General features: G+C 37.6%; 1 protein-coding gene across 4 annotated transcripts in view; it reads right to left on the reverse strand.

The window, feature by feature from the left end:
• PCNX1 (pecanex 1) overlaps nt 1-15,333 on the reverse strand; it is a 171,323-nt gene that overhangs the window by 22,945 nt on the left and 133,045 nt on the right. For all 4 annotated transcript variants that reach the window (XM_080665041.1, XM_080665040.1, XM_080665039.1 and 1 more), the window contains 4 exons: nt 12,997-13,055; nt 11,111-11,326; nt 4,632-4,885; nt 2,262-2,492 (listed from right to left, as the gene is read on the reverse strand). In XM_080665041.1, coding sequence (XP_080521167.1) covers nt 2,262-2,492; nt 4,632-4,885; nt 11,111-11,326; nt 12,997-13,055 — 760 coding nt within the window. The remainder of the gene's footprint in view (nt 1-2,261; nt 2,493-4,631; nt 4,886-11,110; nt 11,327-12,996; nt 13,056-15,333) is intronic.

Genomic DNA, 15,333 nt, shown 5'->3' on the forward strand with positions numbered 1-15,333 from the left:
CAATTCTCAGGGGGAACGGGGTGTGGGGGGTGCGGGAAGAGACTGGATAAAAATCGTACACCTATGGATGAGGACAGTGGGGGGGATAAGGGCAGAGGGTGGGGTGGGAACCAAGTGGGGGGGAGGAATGGGGGGGAAAAAGAGGAACAATTATAATAATCTGAACAATAAAGATTTATTTAAAAAAATAAGTGATTTTAAAATATAGCAATAGAAACTTTGCAAAATCAAACAAAGATAAAGAGACTGAAAAGGCATCAGTGAGCTTTAGGACATCAGGCAGCCTAATATGAATATTACTGGAGTTTCCAAAAAAGGGAAGAGGAGGACAGAAAAAATGTTTAAAAAAGTAATGGCTGAAATATTTCCAAATCTGATGAAAACTACATACTTAAGACTAAAGCAGGTACTACATCTAAAGACAGTCAGTGTGTACACCCAGACCATGATAAAGATGCTAGTTGTCCAGGCGGCTCACTGTGCTCTGAGATACAGAGTAATCATGTACCTCGGTGGTTCAACTACCCCAGACTTTGCTTGGAAAACAAAAGTGGTGGTAGGAATGAGCTTTTGGAACCACAGGCCTTGCTTGGTATTGTCACTGTGTTACATGGAGTCTAACTAGGGGAGCATCATAGCCACGAGGGCCATGAGACCTAGAAGGAAAGTAGCAGCTGATGAAGTCTATCACTCACCTATTTTTAGGGTAAGACAAGTTATCCAGAAGTGTGATTAAGAACCAGCTGAATTACAATCAACCAAGGTGAAACAAATTTTGGATCCTCAGCCTAGAGACCTATAGAATTAGAATCTCTCAGGTGAGGACACTATCTGCAATTTCATACATGTTAACATCAGAAAGTCAACAGTCTAGGTCAAGCATGTCAAACTCAAAGGCTAACATGGGCCAAATAAACAAGGTTTAAGTTTATGTGGGCCACAAAAAAACAAAAGCTTCAGTTTTCATAGAAATGTAGGTTTATTTCGATAGAGACATGCTGAATACAAAGGGTTGAAATAAATGAGTAATTGTTAACATAAATAATAGAACATTTTAATAAAAATTAATATTTTTCTTGAACATTAACTTATCAGACACTGAATAACTGCACAAATTAATAAGCATAATGCAAATAAACCTATTTTTCTTGTTCTCCTAAAGCGAAATATTTCCTGTTGCGCACACCAAACAAGTCAGTACAAGACTAATGACGTGGCAATCAGCTGCTAAAATATTCGCTGCTAGTATCAGTGGAGAGAAATGGTGCGCCTGCGCATAAGGCACATAAGGGAAATGAATGCAACACGATTATCGTAATCAGTCATTAGCAAACATTTTAGTTCATTATTAATAATTATGTATAATAGGATATTGTAAAAATTAAGTTATGAAATTTTTATTAAAATGTTTCTTACATACCGTTATATGTATGGTATGGACATATAATGGTATGTAAAATGGGCCGCAAAAATATGCGTTGTGTGTTGCAGGCAGCCCGCGGGCCGAGAGTTTGACATGTTTGGTCTAGGTTGGTGGTTGGCAAACTGCGGTGAGCCGTGGTTTGCCGCTCTGTTGACTAATGAGTTTGCCGACCACTGGAGTAGACTTTTGTGGTATACTGTGTGCAAAGAGGTAAAGGGTAGTATATGACAGTGGTTGGCAAACTCATTAGTCAACAAAGCGGCAAACCGTGGCTTGTGAGCCGCATGTGGCTCGCCAGCTGCGGTTTGCCGACCACTGGTCTAGGTGAACAGTCATACTGCCCACATTTCAAGTGTTTAACAATAGCTAGATGTGATGGTTTAGTAACTACCACACTGGATCAGCATACAACATTTCCATCATCACAGATAATGCTATTAGACTGCACTGGTTTAGACTTTGAATTTGGTTTGCATTTGGGACAAAGATATTAAATTATTCTGGTGTGTGAGAGTGGGGGGGGGGGGTGCTCCACAATGTAGAATTTAAGAAGGAACTGCATATGACCAGTAACCTAATTTTGTGTATATGTATGCGCATGCACAGGACGGAGGCCAAGCTACTTAGAGGGTGAGAGTATAACCCTGCAGGTGAAAGAACGAGGCAGGCCACTTTCTTTAACTTGTTTTGGCAGAGTTGGTTGGTTTGGCCCCACCATGCTGAACCAGACAGGTCAGAAATAGGAAGGTCTGGAAAACTGACCTCCTAATAAAAAGCAGAGATAGTCTTCCCATCTTTAGAAAAACAGATTCGGAGTTATAAATGAAATAAACTCTACCTTTGCTCTTCGGGAAGAGCAATATTCGATCCAGTTGAGGTAAATCACACAGAAACTCTCCCTGGATATGCCCGCCAGTCGATGGTCATAGTCTTCATCAATGTTGGGATTAAATGTCGGGTCCACATCCACATAATTTCTATCGGCGTACAGACGTAGTCCCTCCTGCATTGTCTCATTAGCTAGCCACTCCTCTAGCTTAGAAGAGGTTGTAACATAATAAATGATTCCCTAATGAGGAAAAGATAAAAGCAAAAATTTGAGCTAAATCACAATTTGAATTAATTTCAATTTTCAGTAAATAAATTCCAACTGTTTATACTGATAGTAGAAATCAAAAATATATTATTCTGGCTCAATATTATAAATATACATCTTAAGAATGCTATAATAATATGTACCTCAGGCCTTCCTGGATGAAAAAAACATTTAATTTAATACTGTTAAAATTACAATCCACAAATTCAGCAAGGCAACTTCAAAAACAATTCTAGTCTACTGATTTTAGGGCTTTTGAATTTAGAATCATTTAAGAGGTGAAAAGCCTTTATTGTGGTGCATTTCTTTTGAAAAATTTCTCATAGAAAACTATTAAATATCCTGTGATCCTAGTTGAAGTTATAGAAATATATCTAACTAGAGGCCCAATGCAATAAATTCATGCAAGGGGCTTGGCCCTCGCTGTCCGAAGGTCATTCGGCTGTCGGGTCTAATTAGCATATTACGCTTTTATTATTACAGATGATAAAGCAATAGAAATATACATATTTAGACAGAAAATGCCAAACACACATATGTAAAATCAATCTATTTATCTTCCTGAGGTTGTGTTCAATAAAACATTAAATAGAAGACCCAAGGTTCACCCCAGTCAGCACAAATAAGGTGATATATATAGGTAACACCACAAAATATGAAAAATTCAGATAAGGGTCATTAAAATTTAGCACATATTTTCCTCCTGAAAATATTGGCTTTGCCTACCAGCTCCTAAATCATAACCATGCTATACTTCTGCAAAATCTTTAGCAAAAACAAAAACAAACAAACAAAATAGAACCCTGTGTAGTATAGAACTAACCCTGCCCAAAGAGTTTTGGGCTTTGCACTTGGGTCTTGGGAGGTAAGCTCTAAGAGTCTTTGTTCACCTGGAGGCTTAGAGCTTTGACCTCTAGAGGGGCTGCAGACTAAGGTTGACCATGTGGGTGCCCAATCACATTTACGTGACTTCACTCCAAAAAAAACCTCTCCACCCTGAGATCCAGATGGGCTTCCCTGATTGACAACACTGTGAGTATTATCACACATTGTTGGCAGGAGAAACAGGCTTTGTTGGTGCAATTCCACTGGGAGAGGACAACTGGCAACTCATGCCTTGGTATCTCTGGACTCTGCCCTATGTGCCTACTTGGCTGATCTTAATCTTAGTTGTCAGTATCCTTCCACCTTAATAAATCCTACCTGTGAGTATAATGGCTCTGCTGAGTTCTGTGAGTCCTTATAGCAAACTACTGAACCTGAAGGTGATCTTGGTGACCGCTCAAATCTTGCAATAGTTTTATTCAGCTTGTTGAAAGTAGTGCAAAGCAGTGGTTAATAGCAAGGGCTTAGGAGCCAGACAAGCCTGGATTTTAAATCCCTAACGTTACTTGCTAGTTAGAGGTCTTTGGGCAAGTAACTTCTAATTCTTAATTTGTTTATTTGTAAAACAGGGATGTAACATTACTTTAGAGAATTAGGTAAGATACATGTATGTGTGTATGTATACATGCATGTGTGTGTATATTCCTCAGCACAGTGCCTAGAACATATGAGCTACAAATGGTAGCTACTAACATTAATGAACAATGAATAAGTTTCACTAAAGAAAAAAACAAAGGAAACCTTCATAGGTATACTTTAGTGACTATACAGGATACTAGAGAATTGAAATCACGATATAGAAGCAAAGCACAAATTAAAAAAATTATATATATATTTATATCCTATATAATAAGAGAGGAATATGCTAATTATCTGTTATGCCCTGAGGAGTAACGACCAACCACATAATGACTGGATCACGGATCAGCAGGAGGGTGGGGCAATGAGCTTACAAGCAGGCGCGGAGAGCTACAGGAGGGGGCAGGGCAGCAAGCTATGGGTGGGGGTAGGAGAGTGGGGGGCGGAGGGAGCTACAGGAGGGCGGGGCAGTGGGCGGAGAGCTACAGGAGGGCGGCAGTGAGCTACTGGCACACAGATTCATGCACAGGGCTACTAGTGTGTGTGTGTGTGTGTGTGTGTGTGTGTGTGTGTATAAATATGGATATATGTATCTTTTTCAAGAAGAGTCTTCAGTTATGAGAAGAGCTAAGTAGGCGCATACCCTACCTTGACATAGTAAGTGGTGAGTACTTTTCGAAGATCAAAGACTTGAAGCATAGAAGCAGCACTGTTGTCAGTGATGCTGTAACCCTCCAGAATGTACTTGGTGACTATGACTTCCCAAGCCAGCCAGCGCTGGCTAAATGCAGCATTGAATGACAGCACATGAGGAACATGGCCGGGTTCACAACAGCAAAACCCTTCGTCTTCTTCCACACCTTCAGTTATAGCCTCTACTTCCCGCTGTTGACAGTACGTACCTTAAAAAAAGAGAGACAGAGACCACTTACAAACAAAGGGAGGACAAAATCATAAAGTGGGAAAACAAATGCATTAAAGACAAGAAATTTAGAGAGAAGACATTTTATAGCAAATGAAAGTATGTGATTGATTGCCTTAGAATGGTCATTAACAAACTACAACAAGCTCCTGAGACCAGGCACCTGTATATTCATCTCCTGCAGAATCACAACATGCATTAGCACATTCAAGGTTCTAGGCCAGGGGTGGGCAAACTTTTTGACTCGAGGGCCACAGTGGGTTCTTAAACTGGACCGGAGGGCCGGAACAAAAGCATGGATGGAGTGTTTGTGTGAACTAACATAAATTCAAAGTAAAGGAGCGGAGGGGAGAGCGAGAGAACCCTCCGCTCTTTCGGCTCCGCGGGCCGGATAGAACAGCCGAATGGGCCGGATCCGGGCCGTAGTTTGCCCACGGCTGTCTAAGGGTTTGTACTGTAGAGTAACTAACCTCCTTAATTTTTATTCCCAAGCTTTTCAAATTGGGTTTATAACTGCATTCCTATCAAATGAAGACCAAATAAGTAAAGGTGTGTCTCATGAGGGTTTGTGTTAATTCTGAAAAGGAAGAGTGGAATGAGAAACGAATCATCCCAGGGCACCTAATACAGATAGACATGCAAAACTCAAAAGAATGAGAGCTCCGTTTACCAGCATCACGTCCACGCTGCAAGTCAATATATTATACACATCTGGCTTATCTGGCTGTATAACTTGTAATAGTTCATTATAATTTAATGTTAAATACGTAATTAAAACTTTTCTGTTGCCAATTCCAATAATAATTTTTCTGTTGCCAATTCCAATAATATGGATAAGATTACATAACTGGCATTTGGGTTTTACCTGCTGATACAAGTTTCAATTACGTATGTATGAAGACTGATTATTCTGCACTAGCAAACAGTGCTTTGAAGTGCCGTTCTTTTATACAAGATACTCATCAAACAAGCATTCTCTGCATTAGTGTTACTGAAGTAAAAATACAAAATTAGATTAAATATTGAATTAGACTTACAGCAAACTAACACTAGCAAAATATCACCCATCACACTGAAGGTAATTTTTATTTTGTTATGTGGTCTTGCTTCTATTTAACTTGTAAATTCTTTATATTATATAAGGACTATAAAGTGATTATACTTAAATATATTAAATTTAATTATAATAAAAATAACAAGTGGCGCTATACATACTTTTTCCTTTAGAGAGAATGTATATACCATCCATGTTTAAAACACACTGCTTTGAAAGAAGAAGGTGCCAGAAAACCTAGTCCGACATAGTGGTGGTGGTGGTGGTGGTGGTGGTGTGATAAAAGATACTGAACAGGTAAGCTTAACCAAACTAATAAACTGTATGATTGGTACTCTAGAACCCTTAGCAATTTTATTATTTTCTACTTTAATTATATTGGTAAACACTTTGGAAATAATAACACATAGTGGTGACAAGAAAAACTCTGTCTTAAACTTGACAATAAGAGGAATGCCTGCTGTAGTTGATGATTGCCCATGATATGACTATAGATAAACATATACATTTTTTTCCAGAACAAGGACATATGTAATCTTATAAAGTATTCTTCAAAGAAGTAATGGAAATAAAATTTAATCAAATGTCCTTTGGCATCTTTTGAGAGAATCATATTACATTGTTTCCTGTGATCTATTAAAAAAAGATGAATTCTATTAATATGCTTTTTTAGTACTTAAATTAACTTAAAAGGACCAATTACTAAATTGGTGAGGGGTACTTAAAGAAAAGTATTGCTGGGTTTTGCTTATTCTGGGTTCTGAGGATTTCTGCATCTGTAGTCATCATATGTGAACTAAACTATAGTTACTTTTTTAGCCAGTTTGATCATCTTCTGGTATCAATATTACACTGATTTTGTAAAAAGTCTTGAGAAATGTTCCTTCTTTATCCATGTGCTAGAACAGATTAGAGAGGTCAGAAGAATTACTCAATTTCTAGAAGGAACTTCCTGAGCCTGGGTTTTTTAAACCATGGCATGAAGTTGGGTCTATTCCTTAGGTTTGGTATTTGTTTTATTACTTCCTTATATTGACTTCATCCTCTTTCTTGGAAGGCAGTCAAAGGTTTTTAAGTAAAGGAAATAACACGAAGGGCTATACTGTGCAGTTCACTTTGACAGTGGCTTTTAGAGAAGAGTTGTGGCAAGAGGGTTCTGACATTTACTCAGGAGACACAGGTACCTTGTTCAGAGTAGCAGAAAGTTAAATAAGGTATGAATTAACACAGGATATTTTTACTCTACCAAACAAACCCCAAGAATATTTTCTAGCCCTAGCCTGTTTGGCTCAGTGGATAGAGCAGTGGTCGGCAAACTCATTAGTCAACAGAGCCGCAGTTTGCCGACCACTGGGATAGAGTGTTGTCCTGTGGACCAAAGGGTCCCGGGTTCGATTCCGGTCAAGGGCACGTACCTCGGTTGCAGGCTCCTTCCCGGTCCAGGCCCTGGTTGGGGCACATGCAGGAGGCAACCAATTGATGTGTTTCTCTCACATCGATATTTCTCTCTGTCTTTCCCTCTCTCTTCCATTGTCTCTAAAAATCAATGGAAAAATATCCTCAGGTGGGGATTAAAAACAAAAACAAACAAAAAAACAACAACAAAAGAACCCAAAAGAATATTTTCTACTCCAACATAACCAAGTAATACATTTTGCTTCAAAAATTAAGTCAACAACAAAGAAAACAATAAGCACAGGAATTATTAGTAATTGAAAACAGAATTTTGAGACTTGGAAAGGGATTCTAGAATATCTTAGAGGATCTACTAGCAATACTAGATCTTTCAGTCACTTGATAGTTAAAATAACTGGTAAAAATAAATAAATAACAATTACGAAAACTAGGTATGTTAGAATTAATTTGAGTAAAAAATGAAAGAAATCCAATTAGCATAAATTTTTTTTTTACCTATAATGTTTGACTTAGAAAACTGTACTTGGTAGAAGCAATTTTTATAAATAAAAAGTTTACACGATAGAAGCTGTAATCAGACAATTCTGATAGAAAAAATGAATTGGTAACTCAAATCTTGACATAAATTTACACAGAAAAGAATCTTGAAAAATGAATATGAAGAGGAAAACGGATCGAGAAATATGTTTAGTTAAATGTCACTTAAAACTTGCATCCACTAGAAGAGATACTAAAATCAAAGGACTTAAATTGGCTTAATGGAATTTACCAGAAAACACATAAAAATGTTCAGCAGATCCATTATCTGCCTGGCAAAACATTGACACTCTTGATTAATATTTTGAGGGGTCAAAGGTAGCTACCACAGGAGCCAACGTTGTGAAGGAAAGAAGTTCTGGAATAAAGAGAAAGCTCTATATTTACATTATCTAATGACTCTACGAAATTAAATATGAATTATATGCTAACTGCAGTGACAGGTGCTGGGCACATAATGATGAATGAAGCAGGTCTGATTCCTGCTCTTGAGGAGCTTATAATATACAGCAAAGGCTTACAAAATTACAACCTTGAGGCTGTCTGGCGTGGTTCAGTGGTTGAGTGTGGACCTATGAACCAGGAGGTCACGGTTTGATTCCCAGTCAGGGCACATGCCTGGGTTACAGGCTCAATCCCCAGTGTGGGGCATGCAGAAGGCAACTGATCAATGATTCTCTCTCATCACTGATGTTTCATTTCTCTCTCCCCTGTCCCTTCCTCTCTGAAATCAATAAAATATATATTTAAAAAAAATAACAACCTTGAGCCAAACTCAAGCCAAGAGTGATTTTTATATTTTTAAAGGGTTGTTTAGAAGACAAATATGTAACAAAGAATGTACATAGGCCCAAAAGTTTATAAACACAAATAAACATAAAATTAAAACTATGCTAAGCACTAAGGTGCTAAAAACAGGGTAATAACAGAGATAATCATGTAGGACAGGTGGTTAGAGAAGGCTTCTCTGAAAAACTGACATTTAGGCTATTACTTAAAGATAATTATAGGATTAGCCAGATGGGAGCTTGGTGGGAGGAGGGGGGATGGGTGGTACTTTCTGGGCAAAGGGAAAGGCAATAGGAGTCCTTAGTAAGGAATTCAGCAAGAATGTGGGAAGAGTGAGTGAGGAGGTGATACAATACAGCCAGGCTGGAGAAGCTGGCAGAGGCCAGATCATGCAGTGTTGCAGGGCATGTTAAGAAGTTGAATTCTATTTTAAATGCAATGGGAAACCATTGAAAAACTTAAGCATGGAAGGGACATTGATTAAGTTTGCCTTTTAAAAAAGTCACTACAGCTGACTGAAGAATTACAGGTACCCCTCGCTATCCACATCCAGCAAGGATTCAGATAGTAAGAGGTACTATGTTACCAAATTGGTTTGATTTGAATTTTGTTTGGCAAACAGTAAGAATTTGGATGGCAAAGGATTTATTCAAAATTTTATTTGAAACTCCTTGGTACCAAACAGTGAAAGTTGGGAGACTGACAGAATTTGGATCAAATTTTCTTTGGAGAATTTCTTTCTTTCTTTTTATTAAAATCCTCACCCAAGGATATGTTTTTATTGATTTTAGAGAGAGGAAGGGAGGGAGAGAGAGAAAAACTCATCAATGTGAGAGAGAAACATCAATTAGTCACTTCTCATACATGCCCCAAAGGGGAACAGAACCTGCAACCTAGGTACATGCCCTGACTGGGCATTGAACCTGCAACCTTTTGGTATATGGGACAATGCTCCAACCACCTGAGCCACCCGGCCAGAGCATGATTTGGAGAATTTCTGATCAATATAGTAGATTGAGCAAATAATAAAAAGGACCTCCTTCCAATTCACACACATAGGAATGCTAGATAAAATAGCCTTCCACACACATTTGTTAAAAAAAAAAAAGTTAAAGTTTAAAAGCAAAGGTGAAATCTTCAGGTGCTGACAATTTAAAAAGAAGCTGAAGTCATAGCGGTGTTTGGTGTAGTGGTGAGTGGGTGCTGACTCTTAATAAGTCTAGTAGTTGGATTAGGTTTGAATAGCACTAGGTAAGACACTAGAAGAGATGGAATTAAGGTCCATTAAGACAAGAATAGAAGAGCGAGAGCGAGAGAGAGAGAGAGAGAGAGAAAGAGAGAAAGAGAGAATGAGAATGAGCTACAAATAGATTACAAAAATGAATAACAAACATCAACATTTACTGCCTTAATCTGAGTGTGTGTCTCACAAGTAAACTCTTACTTCCCATGAATGGAGTAACTTTAGAGAAGCACTTGTTCCATTAACAAAAGATATTATATGACATTTGTTATGTGATTCTACACCACAATAGGGTATAAGTCTGATTTGATCCTCTATCTAGTCAAATGCTTTCTTATTTCTTATTTCGGGTTAAAAACACACAAGGCATTTCTTAGAATATATCAAAACATAGCTTAGATGCTTTCTCTAAAAACTCTCTAGTCCAAATGTTCCCTAGATTGGAAAGATATACATTAACAGGACATTATTCAATTCCTAAAAAACACATTTCTATTCATACTTATAAGATATTCAACTTATAGCACTTGATAACATTAAGTTGATGTTTCTGAATGCATGATTTTTCTGTGTGTAAATACTTTCATTTGTCTTATACGAAATTACTGAGGGCTGGTGAAGGAACGGGGAGTAACTGCTTAATGGGTGTGGGATTTTACTTTGGGGAGATGAAAATTCTTTGGAACTAGACAGAGGTGGTGGTTACACAACATTGTAAATGTACTAAAGGCCACTGATTTGTTCCCTTTAAAATTGATAATTTGATGTTATGTGAATTTCACTCCAATAATAATAATTTTTTAAAAAGCTGTTGAGGACAAAGGCTTGACGTCCGTATGAAAGTAACTTGGTAACTACTCTCTGCCTCACACAAAACACCACACTGCCTTCTGTCAGCCATCTAACAGATCACAGAAATTCAGCAACACTGGAAAACAAGTCACTTATACATAGTGGCACTGCCTTTACCTATATAGCATATTGCAAAGTGATTCTTTTTGCAATATGAAATTTTTGGGGAAAATCTAGTAATTACTAACAACTTTCCTCATTCTATAAGTCCAAAGACTAAGGATCGAATTTTGTAATTTTTGATTTGCACTGTAAACACAGAAAACTCAGATACCACAGGAGTACATTATAGAAATAAAAGGTGTCCATCTTACCTCTAAATTCAAGTCCCCGCAGCTGGAAAGTGACCAGCCCGTTGCCGATCTCTATAAGGTGTACTAATGCATTGAGGTAGTCAGAGGCAAGAATGAAACAGTCCCCTGTACTGTAGTTTCCCCACCGTCCTAGGAGCAAATCACCACAGAGACTGTGTTGTAGGGATCTGGTTAAATGTTCATAAAAGATGGAATTCAGATTGTTGTCATCTGATCCTACAAAAAGGGATTTTTTAAAAATGTTAAATTTTACCCTAAAATCACTTTATTTGAATATATAAGAGTGTTAAACATATTAAAACTAATTTCCAGTTAGGGTTGTATCTTTATTTTTTGGCAATGACAATAATATTCAAACTCTTACAATTTTTATACAAAAACAAAATACAGAGTGATGGCAAAAGTTTCAGAATTCAGGGTTAGAAGTCATGTAACCTCTCTGAATCTCTGGTTCCCAACCATAAAATGCAAGAATTGGAGTAGATGAAATCTAAGGTCTTTCCGCCTTTTTAACAGTCCATGATCTTTTCTATCACTGTTCAATGAACTATGCCTTATAGTTAAAACCATGCAAGAGAAATAAAAAAAGATTTTTTTCTGAAAATCAGAACTAGAACAAAAAGACATACTAGTAAAGAAAATGGGTAATACAAGACTTGAACAAACAAGATAGTTCAAAACAAAGATAAATTATCAGTCAAAATAATTTGTATATTGAGATGGCTAAAACTAATTTTCAATAGAAATAAACTGTATATATAGAAACAGCAGCAAAGAACCTACAAAAGTTTAAGAAAAAAAAGAGTAAAACATTACCCAATAAATGAAATGACCATCTTCAGAAATAACTCAATGCAAGGCAATAACCTGTAAATGGGTGCCTTCAAACTCAACCTAACTAAATAATAAAATAATGAAAGGGGAACACCAGATTCTATCTTCAGTAAAATGGTCCGGTATAATGCTCTGACTACTACAAAGTATGCATACTAATTCATATTAACTCAGGACACGGCCTCTTTGATATACAGAATGGCATCATCAGCATCGTGAGAATTCCATGCCCCTTACAATGACATACTAGAGCTGAGATGGTTGTTTTATCTACCAGAACATGATGATGACAGCCATTAGTATCAATTAATTAGCTCTCCTTAATCCAATTTTATAATTATGAATTAATCTGACTGTTATAATTTAGTTTCTTAAGTAGATAGCATTGCAAGGAATCTTCAAGTCAAATGAATACAAGTATTTCAGTCTATTTGGGAGTAATATTTCTTTTAGTAAATTAATACATTGGATTTCTGAGGTTGGAGAAATGTGATTCACACTTTGTGTGTCAGATTACTAATGCGTGGGCCAACAAGTTTCCCAAACGACAAAACTAAGAACCAGACTTTAGAAATGGTAACACTACCAAGTGCTACTCAATAAGGCCCTGTGTTCAATGGCTATTTGGCCCTCCTACATGACCTCTCCATGTCAATTAACTAAATGAAGTTAAATATTTACCTAAACATTCAGGGAAGGGGGGAAACAAAACATAATCTAACACACACTGGTTAGATTACACAGTATTCAAGACAGCTAACCAATTTTACTTTGACCATCTTCTACTTTTTAACCTATATAAGTATAATCTTTGAATGGCAATTTTTATCCCTATCAGTGTTCTTAGAATACGTTTCATCAAATATGGATATCTAAGTTGTAGATACTCTAATTCATGTATATTTTGCTAAAGTAAACAAAATAAAGCAAAAGGTATTTGGTTTAAAAATGACCATTTGGAACCCACACAGGATTCCTAACAAGTTGGGAGTGAAATATATAAGTAACAAATTCATTAGACAGGCTTCTTGATTCACAAACAGAGCTGTTACCTGGGTTTCTATCAAGCTGGGAAGCCAATCTGGTATTTGAATGATCCACTCGTTTTGTGCTGAAGATGGCAAAATAAAACATTTTTAGTCATCTTTTTAATATTTAAAAATGCCTATTAAGAAAAAACTATACAATATTGATGAAATAAATATTACCACTCTATGACTATCTCTGAGAAAAATCTATGACTAGCATATTGATAAAACTCTGCAGTAGCACAATATTAGAGGATTTTTTCTACTTTCCCACATCCATCATACATAAACAGCAGTTATTTCCTAACTGGTGTGTCACCGAACAGTGTGTAGAGACATTGTTGCGTTTAATGTAAAAACATAATTGAGCAGGATGGGGAAAAAAAAAACCCACAAAAAACCCACACTGTATATAGATCTTAAAGATGCACAGTGCATGAAACATTCTTTGCAAGGGGAAGGTAACATCTATTAATGCTCCGTGTTCCTTTTAACAGTGGTTCCCAAAACGTGGTCCACAGAACCCCGAGTAGGGAACTCAAGACCCTTCCAGGAAATTTTCCAGATCAAAACTATTTCCAAAATAATATTGAGCAATTATTTGTTTCTTTTATTGTGTTGGCAATTGCACTGATAGTACAGATCAAAGTGGGTAAGACTGCTGGTGCTTTAACATGAATCAAGGCAGGGGCACCAGATTGTACTATTTGTGACTGCCACACACGCACAAGACAAAATACAATAAAAATTCAACTTCCAGCCCTAGCCGGTTTGGCTCAGTGGATAGACCATCAGCCTGCGGACTGAAGGGTCCCAGGTTCAATTCCGGTCAAGGGCACATGCCTGGATTGTGGGCTCGATCCCCAGTAGGGGGCGTGCAGGAGGCAGCCGATCCATGATGCTCTCTCATCATTGATGTTTCTATCATTTCTCTCTCCCTCTCGCTTCCTCTCTGAAATCAATAAAAATATATTTTTTTTAAAAATACAACTTCCACCTTAAAATGTTCTTAATGAACAAATAATAATTTTATTAAATTACAAGCCCTCTTTCTAACAGTGTGGGGCACGTATAGCACCTCTGCTGTGTGCTGAGTAGGGTGGGTGTCTCGAAGGAAAGCACTGTGCAACTGCTGGATTTATAAGCTGCAGGAGATATTTTTTTGACAGAAGACATTTTTACTTGAATGGCTGTTGGATAAACTATGATTATTCAGCCCTGGGTATTTGACAAACATTTCTCAAAAATGAAGACAGTGAGTCTGCCATTTCAAAAAAAACTACTGACAAGGGTATCTGTTGCCAATAATAAGAGTTTTTAAGCAAAAATTAGAATTTTGAAAAACTTATTTACCACCATGAGCTTGATAGTATCTTATTATTCAAATAGTTTTATTTTTGGATTGGAGGTGATATGAATGAATACATTTTAAAAATATATTATATAGTGAAATATGTCAAAATTCGGAAGCTCTACATTACTCAGTGAACCAATATTTTCTAAATGATCGATAAAAGATGTTATAAGGTTACATGTTGGTAAAAAGATCCATCCAAAGTGTTAGACTTATCAGTAGATTATGATGTAACACAGTTCCAGAAATTCATGGATATGGTTTTAGATTCCACATTTCAATTAATCTTTAGGAAACAAACCATTTGTCGACTTTTACTGAAAGATCAAAAGAATATCCACAGTTGACTAAAAAGGCAATCAAAACACTTCTTTCTTTTCCATCTATGTCTGTGAGGCCAGATTTTCTTCATATACTTCAACCAAAACAGTATATGGCAACAACAGACTGAATGCAGCAGCGGGTAAGAGAATCAAGCTGTCTTTTTTTTTTTTTTTTAAATCCTCACTGGAGGATATTTTTCCATTGAGTTTTAGAAAGAGTGGAAGAAAGAGAAACACGGATGTGAGACAGACACATTGATTGGTTGCCTCCCACATGCTCCTGGCCTGCAACCGAGGGACACGCCCCTGACTGAAATCAAACCCAGGATCCTTCAGTCCGCTGGCCCACACTCTATCCACTGAGCCAAACTGGCCAGGACTTGAGCTGTCTTTTATTAAGCCAGACATTAAAGAGATTTATGAAACAACTAGTGGTCTGGTGCACGAAATTCATGCACGGGGTGGGGGGGGGTGTCCCTCAGCCCGGCCTGCACCCTCTCCAATCTGGGACCCCTCGGGGGGATGTCTGACTGTGGGATCAGGCCTAAACTGGCAGTCAGACATCCCTCTCGCAATCCGGGACCGCTAGCTCCTAACCGCTCACCTTCCTGCCTGCCTGATCGCCCCTAACCACTCTGCATGCTGGTCTGATTGCCCCTAACTGCCTCCCCCCCCCCCGCTGGC

Source organism: Plecotus auritus (genome assembly GCF_963455305.1).
Source record: "Plecotus auritus genome assembly, chromosome: 1".
Lineage (NCBI taxonomy): Eukaryota > Metazoa > Chordata > Mammalia > Chiroptera > Vespertilionidae > Plecotus > Plecotus auritus.